The sequence below is a fragment of the Apostichopus japonicus genome, chromosome 6 (assembly GCF_037975245.1).
Source record: "Apostichopus japonicus isolate 1M-3 chromosome 6, ASM3797524v1, whole genome shotgun sequence".
NCBI lineage: Eukaryota > Metazoa > Echinodermata > Holothuroidea > Aspidochirotida > Stichopodidae > Apostichopus > Apostichopus japonicus.
In genome coordinates, this window is record NC_092566.1 from 17,245,412 (window position 1) to 17,264,747 (window position 19,336).

At 36.7% G+C, this 19,336-nt stretch overlaps 1 protein-coding gene across 1 annotated transcript; it reads right to left on the reverse strand.

The window, feature by feature from the left end:
* Positions 1-247: 247 nt before the first annotated feature.
* LOC139969169 (serine/arginine-rich splicing factor 3-like) lies at positions 248-19,210 on the reverse strand. The gene is made up of 7 exons (XM_071974011.1): positions 18,920-19,210; positions 17,431-17,508; positions 16,635-16,739; positions 10,858-10,893; positions 9,912-10,001; positions 3,439-3,516; positions 248-1,693 (listed from the first exon to the last, which is right to left on the reverse strand). The coding sequence occupies exons 1-6, from the start codon at positions 19,057-19,059 to the stop codon at positions 3,441-3,443; spliced, it is 525 nt and encodes a 174-aa protein (XP_071830112.1). The 5' UTR covers positions 19,060-19,210; the 3' UTR covers positions 248-1,693; positions 3,439-3,440.
* Positions 19,211-19,336: the final 126 nt, after the last annotated feature.

Genomic DNA, 19,336 nt, shown 5'->3' on the forward strand with positions numbered 1-19,336 from the left:
AAGATAGTGTTTCCAGAAATAAAAGATTATCTCATTCAAACTAATTCATGTAGATATAGATGCACCACTAGCTGTACTTAAAATTGTTCTATGATATTTGAACTACTCATGAACTGGAATTCTGTGGGCCACCACATTGAAAAGTTATAAATTTGAAACAATGTCTCTTTGTTTCCCAGACTTGTGTGTCATTGTTCGTCTGCAATAACAGAAAATCTTATTTCTGTTGGTTTTCTCTCTATTCTTCTTTACTTCTTTACAAATGCAAGACAAGAGAAATTTTATTTCCATGACCGGATCTTGAAATTCAGTAAATTCAGAAATATTACCAATGTTCATATCACACACTTGATGGATTTTTATCGAACAAGATCAGTTCTTTAAACTAAAGATTTTCAACATTTGAAGTAAAAACAGATTTGTTAAAGTTTCTTATACATATCAGAATAATGGTCATCATACTTCATATAAAAATATCAAAACTCTCAATAAGCACACAAACGAAATCAAGACCCAAGAGTGGTTTCCACTGAAACAAAACAACAGAATTAAGTTGTGCAGGGATTTGTAGGGTGCACCTTCGAGAATCATTCTCCATCCGATGCAAACGTCCAGCACAATCATAGCTGCATATATTTTTGAATAACAATCGTACAAAACTTCGAACAAAATCCCCTCCGTCGATCTGTATATCTTCTTGTTTTACAGCTTGTTTTGAGGGTAAGGAGGGGTGGGGGGGGCGAGTGCATGGAAATGAAATTGCAACATTCTTTGACTTTCCTTTAAAAAATACTTCACCAAGAGAGAACGAACAAACATTATTTGTAGCTGCATTCACTATTCCACACTTTCCATTCTTGATTTCAAGTATAATAGGAATGGAGCTTTCTTATTAATTATTTCCTAAGAAGACAACTAAAAAATGACTGACATGTCATCTGGAAGGTCCTATCGGTGTAAAAGCTGAGGAACTAACAAAAACCTTATCTTTGATTCTCTCAAGTCCAAACCCCTACATGATTAGCAATAAACCTTGATTATCTTTCCTGGGATAAGCTTCCATTTATTTCAGTGCATTCCTTCTCCGAGATACTCTTGCATCTTTTTTACGGATCTTGTGCATGTCTCTGATTGGTAACGTCTGGATTGACGACTTGAGTACAACGTCATTTTGAACTATACGAAACATACCGTGGCGCAGTGGAAAACCGAAAAGCAATCATCTTCAATGAATGCATGAGTTTCCATGGTGAGATTGAAAAACAGGAAAACAATACAAAACAATATATCTCTAACTCCTCATAAGTCTGAACGGCAAGAGTAATGCTTTGGAAAGAACACTGTTACTTTGCAACTGTTCAAGTGTTAATAAATTGTTGTTAAGATAAGGTTCTTGCTTCCATCGTCACACAAGATTCCCAAACTCACCCTCCACTTTTTGCATCCTCTCCCCTTAAAAGAACCCCATTCCCACTCCACCCTCTTAAAAACAGATAATATAAAAACACTAGGTAGCCTTCACATCAGTTCCTTTGAGTGTGATGTTGGTCTTTTTGTAAGACCAGGTATCACTTGCGTTTGTCTTCATATGAGTAAAGGCTTTGGTATGTACACTGTGCTGTTTGGCTTGGTATACTGGACATCACCAGACTATACAATTTCCCTCCTTGAGTCAAAACAGCTGGGATACTCTCTGAAAGAAAGATAAACAGTAACGTGAGTGGATCGACAGATACATCGAAGAGTAAATCTATTTAATGCCTCCCGATTGAAGCACGCTTTTAAAATGATTTTAAAATGAAACTGCAGGATACTAGTTGTGCCGTAGAGACATTGGGAATTTGGTCAACTTGTAAAAACTATTGAAATTTCTCAATGAGGAAAATCACCCTTTGTTGATACATTTCCAAGTAGGAAAAGAGCCTTTTTAAATTTCTCACTAACTGTAAGTGAGTTCATTGAGCATTTGCTTGGGCAATTAAATGTCTTCCTTGTTGAGTTTATTAAATTAATAAGATTCCGTTCGACTCTACAGAATCACAAACTGGCTGCGATACTTGATTGGACTGAAGTACCACGTCGCGTATCAAAGGATTGCTGGATTATAACCATGTTGCTTTAAAAAGCAACTTCACTTCGACACACACCAAAATTTGGCTTTTACACAACATGTATTGCATTAGTATACATTGTGCATATCAAACATTACCCTAACAGACAATCAGAAGAGGTCCGCCACAGCACTACCGAAATGTCGCTGATCACAACATACCTGCATGCAAATGCTTCTGCCACAGGGAACCCTGGACAGATTTTCATGTTTACATACCCTGGACAACTAAAGTCTATAATGATGATGTTGATTCACCTGTCCATTGACATCCACCAGTCCATGTTGATATCATTGTTCAACTTTATGCACATCAGTCAGTCATCATGAAGGTAGCATGTGTTCATATCAAGTCTAACAGACTGACTTCCACCATACTGTAATCATACTTCCACCATACTGTTATCATACTTCCACCATACTGTAATCATACTTCCACCATACTGTAATCATACTTTTCAATGGCTCTCTCATTTTTATATTACTGAGACACCACAACTTGAGAGGATGCAAACCTTGAAACTTTTATGATTCAAACGAGTACTTTTCTTCTTTCCACACAAGCTTTAACATTGAACCCATTCATTCACTTGTTTAATCAACAACCATGGACAACGGGTTTCATCCTCTGTTCATTCCTGCAGTAGTACTGGGGTTGTTGGTTTGCTTTCTGATGTTTGTAAATTATCGTCAAAAACTACGCAGTTTTTGAGATGTTTTCAAAACTTCAAAGTCACACTGAAGATAATTGTGTTTATTGCTCTAATGTCTACATTTCGTTAGCTAGAAACAATGGAGTACCAAACAAAACATGCCTCACTTCTTGACTTCTTGACTCTGCTAAACAACTGGCTTAACTTTTCCTGGACTCTTTTACAAACATTTCTCAACACTATTCCATTTTTCGGCGCTCCAGTCTATAAACACGCGTTGCTTCACCGAGAAACTCACCCCCCGGAAAATGTTTGGCTTGTTGAGACTGCTGAAAGTTTGACCCGCCCATCAAATGTTTTCTAATATTGGTAACTGATAACCATCCAAAACAGTAACTCTAGGATTTATCAGACGAGGGAACTCGGTAACAAGTATCGATAGACAAAGAGTTTATCACCGAAATAGCTCCTAACAAATCGGTAAGAGAGAGAAATCATCATGAATAGTGCTAAGTTATTCCACTATCTACTTTTTATGTTTCTTTTAAAACTAAAATTATGTATGAAGCTCATTTTTAGTGCCAAAACCATTTCAGAAGGGGGAGGAGGCCAACTCTCTGGATCCACTCTTGGGAAGGAGTTTGACTTAACTGCTGAAGGAATGAGAAGACTTACGTTTAGTAATCGCTTGCTCTTGTGTAACTGGTTCCTTCCTCTCCGGGACTGTCTTGCCTCTGTCTTCTGTCCGGAGACCTGAAATTAAATAATTTAAATAATTATTATTCCCTTTTTTTTTGTATCGTTTAATACAGGTGTTTTATATATTTTACATTTTTTGCCTTATTGGTTCTATATATTTAATATTTTGGTTTTTGTTACTATTTGTTTTTAGGTTTTACATTTGTAAAGCGCTTTGAGCAGCTTTGCTGCTTATGCGCTATATAAATATTACTTATTATTATTATTATAACTGTAACATACTTCAGGTATCTAAAAAGTGACATCAGCGATTAAACAATGATATAATCTACATGGATACAATGTAAAAATTTGGTTATTTGGTAATGCTTCATTATTAACCAGTTGCTTTACTTACATTTTCAGCCACTAGCAATGCGACTGATGTTAAAAGTTGCCAGATACCTTCAAACTTGTTTCCTGGAAACTTCCAAATGTCAGTCACCACAACCTTAACAACTGAATTTTTATTTATTTTTTATTTTTATTGTTTGTATTATTGTTGTTTTTATTATTTTTTTTATTATTATTTTTTATTTTTTGTAATTACTATTATTTTTTTTTTTTTTTTTTTTTTTTGGACAACTGAATATTAATAATCTGGGGCAGGAATGGATAAAGTTCTTCCACTGAATTTTTATTCATTACTGTACTATCATAGCCAACTTTGAAAATTTGATATCTTATGATATTATTGCATTTAGTGTACGGTGGGTGTATAGACAACTAAAAACCAGCCACTTTAGAATGTTCTACAGTACCCTAAAATGGCATCGTTGGAATTCGTTGAAATATTAGTTTTGCATCTATAAATATCGTCCGTTACATAAGTGCAGCTGAGCCTTGCTAATGTCATTAAGTGATTACAGTGTGGCTAATTTTAGCCGACTGACTGCAGATATATGCTTAAACAAACATAGTTACATCATCAGTGTCTTGGCTTAGACCAATGCATGCCTTTATTTGGCATCGAATAAACAAGATTTTACTATGAATTTATAAATGAGCGTTAAACATTTTATTAATTAAAGGCAACCAGCTGCTTTAGACAATAAAAGATAGATCAAACAAAAACCTTTATGCAAATATGACTAATTGGACAGATGGAATGAACAGTTAAACAAAAAAAGTACAGTCCTATCAGGTTATTTATTAGTGTGTAGAGACTGGCGGTCAATTGTCAGTAAAACCTACAGTAAGTGTGCTCATTGGCAGAATTAAAAATTTTGGTATTATTACTGAAATCAAAATCTACTTCTGTAAATGGCAAAGACACAAACTCCAAAGGGAAAAGTAAAAATAAATACATAAATAAATACATACAAGTCAAAACGTGAAACGTAGACAACCAAAAGTCCAGCATTTGTTTGTTATACTGAAAACTATAGAGTTTATACTGTCAAACTGACCTCTTTTATTCAGTTTTTCAAGATGTTTTACTAAAAATAAAGAGTAACTAAAATTGCCTGGAATGTTTCTCTAACTATTAAGCCAAATTGAATTTAAAATTTTTGTATTTCATTTTACAGGGTCTTCTATTATCAACAACTACTAAATCTACCATTTCAATTCTGATACAAAACGGACTTGTTTCAATGTCGTGATATTTCGATTCAGTCTAGCATCTACAATAGCTGTATGGTTTTGATTAGAAACATGTTTACGTGACTATTGGCTTGGAAAAACATAACATCCTCTGATCCACAATTAACCACTGATATTCGCTTTAACTTCAAAATACTAATTTGCAACTCAAATATCATTTTTAAATTTACTGTACCAACTCCGCATGGACACAATTCTCATTTACAACATGCCTCATACCTTTTTATTCATTTTCTGTTTTAATTAGACCTTTATTCTAGTAACCTACAATGTCATTCTATTTTACATTTCTGATCCACCAAAAAAGATCTCATTTCCTTACATTTTTTATCCTTATTAATACCTGGAATCCTACAACAATTAACTGCAGCTGTAATAGCTACCAGTAAACAGTAGCTAAAACGTGTCACCTGTATTGATCTATCTATTACACGATGCAACCAAAGACAAACTCACATTAGAAACACCTGACTAAAAAAAACCAGTGCCATCTCCCGAGACCTGACCTCGTTTCACAAAAGAAAAAACGAGACACCTTTTTTTGTTCTGACTCCGATATGCATACAGGTAGGAAGGGTTCTGGTGTTACTGCTCTTAAGTATGTACTAAAATAGAGTCTAGTAACACCTAGGCAACCTCTCGATGGAAAGCAGATGTAAGTACGACAGTGTTTGGTTTACTCTCCCGCACCTATCAAATATTATTCAACGAGGAGATGTAGCGAGCACTTCAACACTATGTGGAAGTTAGAACTCGTTGCTGTGAATTTTGTCACATTTTTTTCAGAAATATAACACCTGACTATTTGAAGTGCACTCCATGCATGTTCAACTTCAACTGTTTACTTTCAAAACACGACACGCTTTTGCTTACAGGTTCACAGTTGATATGGATTGCGTGCCAATTTTGGTTAAAACCGTACTGCCGGGACAGACAGACATTTCATACTGAGCTGTTATAAACCTTGAGTTTTATACTAGTGAGCCACTGCACAGGTTTAATAGTCCATTTAAGATCAGACTAGGTAATATAGTGTATTTATATTGAACAAAAGGGAACACAAGAATCTAAGCATCCCACTGAAGACTTGTTTGAATGTGAAGTTTATTGGTTTGTCTCCTTTTGTCATGCTAATTGTTAAACCGTCGCAATTTTGTATCAAATTAAATTTGACAAAGACAGACTGTGATCATGTTGCCGTTTCCACCGTAATCTGTGACTCTGAAGACAGTAAAATTCCCACCAAAATGTACTGTATTTCAGAATTTTCAGATCATTTTGCAGTTTCCACCAAGATCTGTGACTTTGAAGACGGCAAAATTCCCACTAAAATGTACTGTATTTCAAAATTTTCAGATCATTTTGCAGGGTTTGAACTTTGTGTGGCAGTTTTGAAGGATAAAATCTTTTGTCTTGTAAAATCCTATGGTTCCTGTGCATAAAACTGCTGTGTATAAATCTTTCCACTTGTGACTATTTTGCACAGCATATTGGAATATTTCCTGTGTGGCACGCTATTTGCTATGTAGTAACTGGATGAAACTCATTTTGAAAAGGAATAGAAAAAGAAACAAAGTGTTCTGTCAATATGCAACTGTGACATCACACTTGTTTGCTTCAAGTTCACTTCCTTCACAAAGTGGATCACCTTCAAATGAATAAGTAAATAGGAACACAGATATGCTGGCAATTATTTAGCAATTTTCATATTTGTTCATGTGATACTGAATGATTCCCTGAGAATACAGCAAAAACAGCTTTTGCTGTTTTTTTAATAATTTAAAATTAAAATGATAACATTTTTTTTAGCATTTAAAATCCGTAATAAACAACAGTCCTGTCTGTACTTCAAAAATAATTTGAAAGTACTTTGACAAACTGTAATTTGCAAGTAATGTCCTTCAGTAGTGTGAAATTATGTTATGTTATGCTCATAAGGCAATGTACATTACAATAAACCGCTTTCATTAAACTTAAACAGCTGTTTCATTTTTACCAGAATTGGGTCATAAAAAAATTTCATGAAAGATAACTAACGGCCTATTGTTCAGCATGCGTGACTGGAAAATATTTACAGGATGCCTGCAGACTCTGTTAACAGTAGAACAATTTCCAGCAATTAGAACCTGAGTTTTTCAAAAGCTTTTAGTTTCATTCATTGTATGAGAGAAATTAATACTTCAGCTTCCTTTTTATCAATCTTAAAATGAGACAACATTGATTGAACTGGGCTCTGAATGTTATTAGTGCTGTAACTGTTCAAACATATAGGAAGACAGTACACTTAGATAACCTACCTACTGTACTGTTATTGTGATCAACACCCCCCCTCTCTCTCCCCTCTTTCAACCCATTCACCCTGATAGGAGTACCCAGTACTGTATTTCACTTTATCCTCTCCCCCCTCCCCTCCATTACAGTACCTGCCTATGTTTAAACAGTCCCTTAAAACTCATTTGACATTAATGATCTACACTCCCATCACATGTGCCCACCAACACCTTTATTCAATGACACCTGTTTCCTTCACATGTTAGTCATGTTCTCAATCATGTACACCGAGTGAGTTGTGTTACAGTGGGACGCACCCTAGAGTTCACACGCAATGTGTGGCTACAGGCTAAACACAAATGATCTTTCCTCTGGTAACTAACGTTGCCACTCGTTGTTTAATCGTTCTTGAGCATGCATACTTAGCACACATACTGTACTGAGCATGCATATTGAGCACACAAACTGAGCACATACTGAGCACACATTATGAGCACACATACTGAACACACATACTCAGCACATACTGAGCACACATACCGAGCACATACTGAGCATACTGAGCACACATACTGAGTGCACATATTGCGCACACATACCGAACACATACTGAGCACACATATAGAGAACACATACTGAGCACACATACTGAGAACACATATTGAGCACACATACTGAGAAATCATACCGAACACATACCACGCACATACTGAGCAAACATATATTATAGAGAACACATACTGAGCACACATACTGAGCACACACTGAGCACACATACTAAGCACATATACTGAGCACACATACTGACCACACATACTGACCACTCATACTGTACAGCACCCTTAATTTGACTGAGAAGTATCTTTCTTTCTTTCTTTTTTTGATTACACCTAGAATGTGTAAGACAAAATTGTCTGATCATTTTTGCAAGAGAAAGGAAAAATGAACTTCACAGGATATGTTCTATACCATGTGACACAGTATATATACTGTTGGTAACATATATATGATTCTAGCTTTGGGGAATGCACTGCACGCTACAGTACACAGTGACTGCCAGTTCAAACAAAACACCAGCTACAGTAATGTCCATCTTTACTATGAAAACTAAAAATCAAACACCCATACAGTATACAATGGCCATCTGGTCTTTATATCATCTGTCACAAAAAATGAAATCAAGTACTGTACAAGCAACCTTACTCTCGATGCAAACTGCAATATGTTTTTCTCCTCCCCCATCAAAAATATTCATGTTTGTTGACAAATGCCCTGCCTGTTTTCTCCTCTTTACACGACACTCTTCACATGAAACCCCTGTTTTGACATCTCGATTGCTCTTAATCAAAACTCAACGAGGGTAAAACTGAAGGAGGCTGAATTTACTCTGGCATCAGTGAGGGCTGAGCACTCTCACTGTGGAAACTGCTCTCAGTTATCTGAATTGGTTTATGTACAACAAAGGTGAGCTCTATACAGTACAGTATGTATCATAACAGTGCCATGTTTTTGATGTAACAAGCGTAAAGAAAAAGGATAACACATTTAAAATAAATCCATACATAGCTGTTTGGGTGAATGCCAACATAAACCCACACAGTACAGTACGGTATAGATGACAATCAAGGACCTACTCATCAACATCTCATATTTGAGTAATTCAATATGCAAATATTGTGTTCTGAATCTGAGTTGCCAGAGTATTCTGAAAGAAATTTGGTGGTGGGGAGGGGGGGAGGGGTAGGAGGGAGCGTGAGAGGGGTGGAAAGGTGTAAAGGAGGTTCAGGAAGAGAGAACAGAACAGAACTATGCCCTGTTTGAATACACCATAAGGCACAAACTGTGCAGGCAATTGTTCATCCACGCAAGGTCTGATGGGTAAATGCCAAATGCAGGCATTTCCAATTACGTAAACTTATGACAGGAGGCGGGAAAGGGTAGCAGGATCTTTCCTTCCTCCTCTTCATCTAATCCCCTTAACAAGATTAATAGTTTAGGCCAAGCGACCAGACTAACATGTATGTATCCCCTATTAATATTAATAATTAATGTTAATGTTGATTTATGGCTTCATGCTCACATTTCATTAAACTTATGCGCAGCAGTAGACAACGTTACATTTTGATAGAGGAGTGAATGCTATATAAAGGGATGGGCCTGGGGTAAAAAAAATCACAGAACTTTGCAAAAATTGCGGTATAGACTCCAATTTGCATTGCTACAGTGTGTTAGGATAATAGTTGTTGTGCCCAAGGTAGAAAAGAAATCACAGATATTCCGTGAATTCGCGGAAAAAGCTCATGCCTGTATATAACAAATACAAGGAATATGTGATTAACGATGTACATACACTGTACGGTACCCTAAACTGTAAGCCAAACGTCTTGTCAATATGAAGTCACTGACCAACTTTGGGTTTTTCACCATTTTGACACTGCCATCCCTTCAGACGGAACGAAACTACTTAGAAATTGCTCAGACATTCGCTGCTTTTGCTTCGAGTCGTTCTTACGGATCAAATCTCATGTTCTTACCTAGATCTGTCTCTTCGTTCGTTCGAACGAGACCTGCGTCGTTGACTTTTATCCGGCGATCGAGAACGCCGCTTCTGCCTGTCCTTGGATCTACAAAAAAAAGTCAGCAATTTTTTATTGTGAAAACGTTTGCATTATAGGCAAAAATGAGTTAGACAGACAGCCAGTAAAACTGATACAGTACGTTGGCTGATTCTTGAATGTTTAAGACTTAAATTTAAATTTAAAATTTATCTGTCGGGTGAAGTCAGAATGGGCTGTAACATCATTACAATTATAGGTCTGTACAGTAACACCCAGAGTAAAAAAGAGTTGTACAAGATTACTGGTTATGAAGGTATTGTATGAATGAGATGGTCGGCAGACATATAGGTCTGATACTTATAGGTCTGATAGAGACCGTAACTCTCCAGTGTTACCCAAGTGAAAAAGATGTGCTTTTTACGTTTAGAGATGCAGCCACCATTATGATATTATATTATTATATTAAAATAAAATAAAATAAAACTGTTAGCGAACTGCTTATCCGCTAGAGCGCCTGTGAAGGAGAATGTGTAAAAGTAAGTGCGCTTGACGTTTCGATCCTAGCAGGAACTTCTTCAACTGTCATTAACCTGCTCATTAACCTGTCTGTATTCTGTGCGTGTGTTTGTCCCTTCTGTTACTGTTACTTGTCATTCAGCCTTTGAAGAAGATCCTGCTAGGATCGAAATGTCAGGCCAACTTACTTTTACACATATTATTATTTTGACAGTCAAACATGAGAATACTTAGCAAACTATATAAATTAAAGTTATGGAATGGTTTTCAAGTTTTCAAATATCAATTCCATGATCCATGGCATTACGGCAAATACAAAATAAAAACGTTTACAGCACTAAAATGTGGTCACCTTTCGACCCTTTTTTTAACTCAAAAAATAAAAAATTGGAAAGTTAAAACTTACCTAGAACGAGACCGTCGTGGCGAACGAGACCTTGACCTTGAAAGAGAGGAGGATAAAAGATAGAACAGTAAACGTTAGCATTCAATATTTGTACGACAACCGAACAAAACACGTTTCATCTGGTATCCTTCAGTTACATGATACCTACAGTGAACCAAATTGCTACACAAATACACAGATGTATTGCACACTTTTAGCATCGAAGCCACATAGCATTGCAATGTCAGTGATTTTTATGATGAAAAAAAGGCACCCTTAAAGTCATGAAGATTATTACAGTGCAATTGTAAAAATTAAAATTGAAAAAATTGTTATCATTCCGTTTTTTTACCCTCCACTCACAAACTAGTGGCTATAAGTATGAAACTGCGATACATGACAATGACTTTCATCAGATGTACATTGCTGTTGTTTATACCCTGGGAACAATTTCCAAATTTCACATTTTGTGCACCAGGTTTGGGAGGCTCTGAAACATTGTGTCAGATTATAAAATACTATTCACCGTGCCCAAGAAGAAAGAGGACATAATCTTTGAAATTGTATAGAAATTTGACCACTTTGCTTAGCATTTTGCAAGGCACTACTGGACAAATTATTTGCTATTACTTACTTATTATGCAATATCGCAAACCTACAGAGTTGTAATGGGCAATACCAGGTATTAAAATATTCCCTGGTTTGATCACATAGGCCTTGAGAGCATTATGACAGAGGCTAGGTACACCGTGTACTGCTAAAATCAACAGTTTTGGAGGCCAAAATGCATCCAAAAGGACACAATAATGAGTGATCCGCTAAGGAAGGTTGTTATGGTTTGTGAGATAAACTGTACTTATTAACTGAGGATTTACCATAACAATGTTTGAGAATAATCATCTGTAATAGTGAGGAATAACCCCCCAAAAAATCATTTTTATTTCAAGACTTTTTTAAATTTCAGTTCACACACATCCAGCTCTCATAATTTTAGGGAATAAAGATGTACATGTGCATGGTGACAACTGGCAATGTCTTTCTCAGAAACAGAGAGTATGGTACAGGAATTTCACGCAATTTCAATGGGGAACCGAGAAACTGAAAATTAAATAACCACTGGCGAGTCGGTGGAATGAGGAAACCATGTACAGGTTAGTGTACACGCAATGTTAAAAAAACACAGGAATATACCTAAAAATAAAATAAATCAGATTAAAAAAATTTTTTAAAAAGGAGTAAAACATATGAAACAAAGGAGAAATTTCACAAAAGGGAAGGACAGACAGGTAACGATGACAGTAACTGTTTGATGGTGACAATGACCGACGAGGAGGTTATTTCATACACAGTGTGATAGCCTTGAGACTGCTGTTCTGTTTACTCTATACAGTACAACACGATCCCAGTATGAGAAAGAGAGAACAGTGGAAGATCGCAGAGAGAGTCATGTTAGCCAACCGCTACACAGAAGCATCTTAAGAGAACTAAACATGGTTACACAGTCATGAGTGCATATCTTAAAAGCAAATCGGAAATTGTCTGACTACCTTTATTTCCTTTTTCCTACTCATTTTGATCGAGAGAAACATTCCACTTCGCAAAAAAAAAAATCCATGGCTTTTTCAATTGTTTTCAAGTTTGATGCCCTACGTACTACCCTTTCTCGCAGGAGGCAGTTTTTTGGGGGAAACGAAACATCCAAATATATTGCGATTCTTCAATGAAATACAGGACTATTTATTTAAAGGAAATTGACAAAATAAGCATCATGTCATATTTGGGCAGCTATTGCGAAACAAACGATCCTTACAAACATTAAGAAGTGACCAAACTCATAGTGACGTAGACCAAAGTTTCTGGAGCGATTAAAATCATCACGGATCAACTCCATAAAACGTAGCCATACATTTACATTCTCTAACCATGAACATCTGAAAACTTTGCTATGAAAATTCTGACGAGACCCATTGTAGATGCATGTTCCTTTGTGAGGACCTATTATACTATACTATACACGAACAGACCAATTTACAGACATAAACACAGTTTTTTTTTTGGGCAACTGGTTTTCATACAGCCTATACAAGCTCAATCTAACCTGATGGAATTGCTCGTCTTTCACCCTTAGAGTTAAAGCAAACCATTTCAACAACAACAGCTACAAATTTTCTCCTTCTATTTTTTTTTATTTATCACAAGGACACCAATAGAGATATGAGAAACTTTTTCAATTTCGTTAATGACATGAATGACATTAATACTTTGTGAAGATACAGGAAAAATTGTAGGAACATTGTAGGAACCTGTGCAAAAGGTATTGTAGTGGATAGCAGAAGACAGAATCAATGGTAGTGTACAATATACATATCTATGGTTCTGATACTGCCATGGTTCGCTTCTGCCAGTGATAATATACGCTGTAAATCACACTGCCCAACTTATACACCCATATTGCTTATCACAATGTCTGAATCTTGCCCAATCCCTTCTCTCTTTCCCTTCCCCTTGCACCCTGCTTCTCCCACCCCCCAACTCCCCCCCCCCCTTTCCCCCTAACTACCTACAATCAACCTGCTCCTGGAACTATATGAGAAAGTTGACACCTAGAATGCTTCATATTTACCTCTCTCTGGTTGGTTGTGTCTGTTGGCGTGGGCTACTATCAAGGTCAAAGGTTACAGTTGACCTGATAGCATGATTCGGTTTGGTGTGGTAGTTTGGTATTGGTTGTTTGGTATTGGTTTGGTAGGTCTAAACGCGAGAGTTGGTTAAAACCTTTTTTTCTTTTTTGTGGGAGGGGGAGGATGATTTGCCTTTGGTTCTTGAGCTGAGGTCAATTCATCTTCTTCACTGGTTCCAACTTTTGATGACAAATTCAAACGTTTTATACCCATCTGCAATGCCACCAAATTTATGCATGGCGACAGGTCGCCAGGTATTTCAATGTCTTCATATTTCAGAAGGAAATTTTTCTGATGACTTTTCATATCCCAATCATAAACCAGATTCAGTAATTAGTCGTTAATTAATCAAATGGTTCAGATAACAGAATGGATATTCACAAGTTACTAAAGGAAGGATTGCTCTTAAGATTCGCACAAGTTCATGTTTAACCATGTCTGACCGTTTTCTCAACATTTTTGAGCATGATTTGACATAATGAATAGTACTGATTGCTTTCAACTGTGGTTTAAATTTTCGCCAAGTGAGACTTACTCTCCAAGGTGTTCGACAACTGCTTGACTAATTTACTACTTTTGACTAAATTTCTACTGTAAACGTGAGACATCTTGTAGAACTGACTTTATATTCAGGGGGTGGGGTGGGGGGGGGTTAAATAAAGCTCACATTCAAAATAGAAGTATTTAGTAAAGGGGTACACTACATTTTACTTCAACTAGTGTTCCACAATGGACTATTTTCTTTCCTTTCTTGTCTTTTTTAGGGTGGGGGAAAATTTTAAAGGGTCTAGGGTGGGGGTGGGGGTAATTTGCTAAGTTTAATTCTAGTCAGTGCTAACTCAGTGCTAACATCTCATGAAAGTGTTATTATTTTTCTACTGTTTCAGAGATTTTTTGAAAAAAAGCAAAAATGTTAAAATACAGCATAGTCCATCTATTCCAATTTTTTCCCCATTTTGTAGGGAAAATTGAAGAATATTTGAGGCATATTACATACTGTATCTTGCTATTATTGACACAGCTGATTCAAGTTTCCACTTCAAATAATAAAGTAAATATTGGTTTTGTTAACACGGTGTTTGGTTCGGCAGATCATTTAATGTTGACAAATTATCGGAATGTAAATTTGTCCCAGTCAAATTCGTTCGTTACTTATTCCCTAATCAAAGGCTGTTCATACAGTTGTCTACAAAGCAACAAGTTGTCAAAGTTTGAAATGGAACACAAAATGGGGTGGGTAAGTAAGGAGAAAGTTTTTAAGGTCAGAGTGCATGGTCAAAAATGGTCAAACAAATCCCCCTGAAATCCATATTTTTCTTCCATTCTCAGTGAAAGACGTAATAGTTGGATAAACATGCTGTAGCAAGCGATTCTGTTTTAAGGCAATCGGTGAATTGACCTCAACCCTGGATTTGGGAGAGTAAGTACTATAACTTCAGTAATCTGAAATTTCAGTACTGTGAAATGAAATGTTTGTAAACTAGCGCTCTAGCTAAAGATGAGTGACATGATGAGAGGCCAAAAGGACGCCAAGCTCTAATAGCACCTCAGCACTGTAGCTCGTTATGTGAGGAGAGTCGCTTCAGCATGGGAGGGGAGGCAGGGGGATGGTAGGGTCTTGAAAAAGCTGGATTCGTGATTGGTTAAGACTTGTTGGTAGTGACTGGTTTAAACTGGTTTGGCGATTGGTTTTTACTGGATTGGTAACTGGTTATTACTGGATTGGTAACTGGTTTTAACTGGATTGGTAACTGGTTTTAACTGGATTGGTAACTGGTTTTTAACTGGTTTGGTAACTGGTTGTTACACGGTTTGGTAGTGTCTTGTGTGGTGCAACAAACTTGGGCTGGTAGGGATCACCCCTCCAGCCAATGTGAACGATCTCTATTGAGTAGAGTTGTGGTACAGATTCGGAAGAAACCTTTGCTTGGTTGTAAGGTAGAGAGGAACTGACAAGGAATCGCAGGTGTAAAGTCAAGATGGCAAAGGACAAGCGCTAGGCTGGTAAGAAAAGCTGTCAAGTTAAAAGATTGGTAAAGCAAAAAAATAATCACAAAACCTAAAGCATAAACTAAAAGGATATTAAGAAAATACCCCACACACCTTCCTAAAATGAGGGAGAGAAACTGATATATAAAAGAATTTACTTCATCTAGGGAGAGATCAGACTTAACGCTCTAAATCTGTCGGTTAATCCTGTCAGGATATATGTAAACAAGTAACTGAGATGTTTCATAACCCAAACTGACCGAATGAAATATGAAGAAATTAACAACTGCTCTGACCTATCACTCTCTCATTGCAATACAGTGACTTCAGAGTTTGGCATCAACCTTTATTTCAAAAATTAGTATTGAGCACCAATTCCGCAAGCTAATTTTCCAATCCAAACTATGCCTGTACAGCTAATCCTTCCATAACTGCTTTGCTGCTTTCATTTTCTATATTTTATTTTTTTCTATGAATCAGACTTAATATCGCATGCTACACAAAAATTTGACTGAACAGTTTCTGTCAACCTGTCAGGAAATCCTAGCTCGCTCGACCAAACTGTTTTATATCGCAAAGCTGCTTCCCAGATAAACAGCTCAGGACTTGGATTCACTTGAACTCTGACCAACGTTTCTGTATATGTATGGTACAGGGATAGTCCATGTGGAGTAACACTGTACAAACAGTGCATAATCTAGATTTTGATTACAAAGATATATATCGAGCGACTGCACCAAACTTTCCATGGATGCTGAATGTCAGGTAATTCAGGAAATTAAGAAATTGAAAACCCGGTTTATAGTTGCATACATGTATATGCCATTCACAGTAACTGCAACAACAATGACCTCCATTTACCATAACCCTATGATTTATATATCCATCTTTCAGAGAAATAGAAAAATTTGGACAATTAAGCAACATTTGTTGTTTTTCTCTAACAATAGCCTTTGTTTATTGGTTGCAAGATGTTCACTGCTAAGTTTCTATCTGCCCATTTCTTTATCATTCTTTCTTCCTTTCTTTCTCCTTTTTTATCTCGAATGCTATTTACAGAAAGCCCAAGAAACATTCCTTTCTTCATCGTTTCACTACCCGGTCATTTAGGATCGGGGCCACACTAACCTGCTCTTATGTTTGTCTCCGTGTCTCGGCACATAGTTTATGTTTGGTGGCGGGCCAGGGTACGGCTTGGCAAACTCCACACGGACCTGCTTCCCACAGACGTATCTACAAAGAAGTGGTGACGTCGAGGTTAAATTGCGATGTTACTATTATTTTAAAGGCAACTGATAACATATTGCAAAGTGCCCTCCCACCACCCCCCTTCCCGCTCTGCCCTTGACCTCTCCAAGTCATTGCCCCTTTCCTCTGCCAGCCATTTCTGAAGCTTTCATTGTTATGAAATTTTAAGTACAGAGACTTTGAAAGCTATATTTAAGAAAAGATTCTAATGTACAGTATCGGATTTCAAGGAGAAAACAACAAGAAGATTTAACAGCCTAAGGAAAGCTTTTGAGGAGCATTTGCCCAGACGGCATGTCATACCCCTGTAATCCAACTTCCTGGAATACAGTACAGTTGAAGTTTTACCCAGTCAAACTATGCTAATACAAACAATCAACCATATCTCGAGTTACGGGTAAGATATTGAGATGGTTTCCAACTACCCTGTAAAATAACAGTATGGAATAATTCTCTGTCCAATAAGTTTCACATTCTTCATCACCAGAAAATCCTTTTCACCCATTTTCTTGATTTTAAACTAAAAATCTGTTAAAGCTTACAGCGCTGTCCTTGATTCTTTGTGGAAAACAACAGAAAGGTCAAAGGTAACTATCAAGTGCTCTACACAAGGAAAGATGTGAGAGTACAGATGTCATGAGGAGACATGTAAGGGATATTAAAGTAAGATCTTTACCGTCCGTGCAGCTTCCTCACAGCATACTCTGCATCATCTCTGTGCTTGTAAACCACATATGCAAACCCTGGTGGATTCCTACATGGACAAAATATAATGTAATTAGAGGGCATTTGATGCATACTGTAAATTTATAAAATATTCAATTATATTCCAAGTTTTACTGAAGGGAGACAATAAGCTCAAACATCTTCTTCATTTACAACACATATATCATCACTGTATCATAAATACAGTAGTTCTCCTCTTATGCAGAAAATGGTCCGATATTTATTCAACTTGTCAACATTTGAGAAATATATCACGACTTTCATTTCATGGGAGCTTGAACATGTTAATCTTTATATCCAGCAGTGAGTTGCTCAGTGTCTTTGGTAACGATGGTTTATATCGTTTCCACTTTAATATGATGTTGCTTAAAAATATTCAAGTTCAATATTTCACAAGTCACATTATTATTATTATTATTATTATTGTTATTAATATCATGTAAATACTGGAACTTTTTTTCTGCAAGTACACTTAACCTGTACAAGATTGTAAGTGTTAAATTACCCACGTAATATTTTGCTCAAACTGTCTATGAGATGATCACACTGTAGCTTTTATTTCATTAAAAATTTGAACATAACTATTTTATACATTGTAGTAATGTGCTCAGTTTCTCCAATAGGGGTGATCTTTGCCACTTACATGAACTTGTTTAGTATATAAATTTCACATATTTTGTAAACACTAGCATCCTTTAAACAGAGCTATCTATACTTTCAAGGTGAACTATCTTCTCCTTAGGATATACTGTAGGAGTTGTCACACAATTGAACATTGCTTCAAATGATTTATACTACAAAGATACAACAACAACTAAAAAGCATCATGTGACAGCCACATGAAATACAGAATGTGGTATATTGCCAAAATATTCTTCAAATGAATTCCACATTAAGGACAACACTTTTTGAGGTTCTTGAACTTGAAACCAAATCCATTGTAATTAGCCCTAGGGGTCTAGGCCTAGGGCCCACTTATTGGCACATCCAAAAAATTCAGGCGTGAAATGGTACATTCTTGAGGCAAACTTTTAATATATTTTTATAAATTAGTTTTATACTTGGTCTTAAGGCCTTATGCTACATCATAGTTCATACATGCTAGGTTGGGTTCATTACTAGCCTAGGCCTACTTTAATTTTGTGTGTGCAAGGGGTCGGGTGAAAAGGGGGATGGGTTATGCATACAACGCCCTGGACCTAATGCCATGGTTGTTACCGTGTTGTAACTTAGTTTCGTTTCAATAAATTCTACAAGCCATTGATGGCTAGAACTAAAACTATTCTATTTATTTTAGACCTAAGTCAAACTACGTCCTAGCCTTATAAATCTAGCCTATATAGTACTACAACAGTACTACTGTAGTATGACTACGACTACAGCCAGGCTAGGTATGCGCCTAACCTACGCCTAGGCTAGAGATTACACTGACAACAAACCTTGCGACCCATATGTCAATCAGAGGTCCAAATTTATCAAATTCGGCTTCCAGATCATACTTCCCAACTCTTTCACCAATATTACCGATAAACAGCCGGTAACCATTGAATGACTTATCGTACTGTGCGTAACGTGGCATGTTTGCTGCTTGTAAACGCGATGAAGTTCCGCCTAGTTGGAGAGCATTCACTCGAGGGCCGAATTGTGTGAGTACTTTTTAGTTCTAACTTAGTTAGGATTGCAATGTAACATAACGCTAGTCGTATATTGTGTCAATGTAGACTAGCTAGGCACGCTAAAGCTTAATCTAGGCTGTCTTACGAATAGATGGCGCTTTGCCTAGTATGTAAATCTGGCCTGGTCAGCGTTGTGCAAAATAATACGGTGGTCTACTCTCGACATTAAAAGTAAATAAT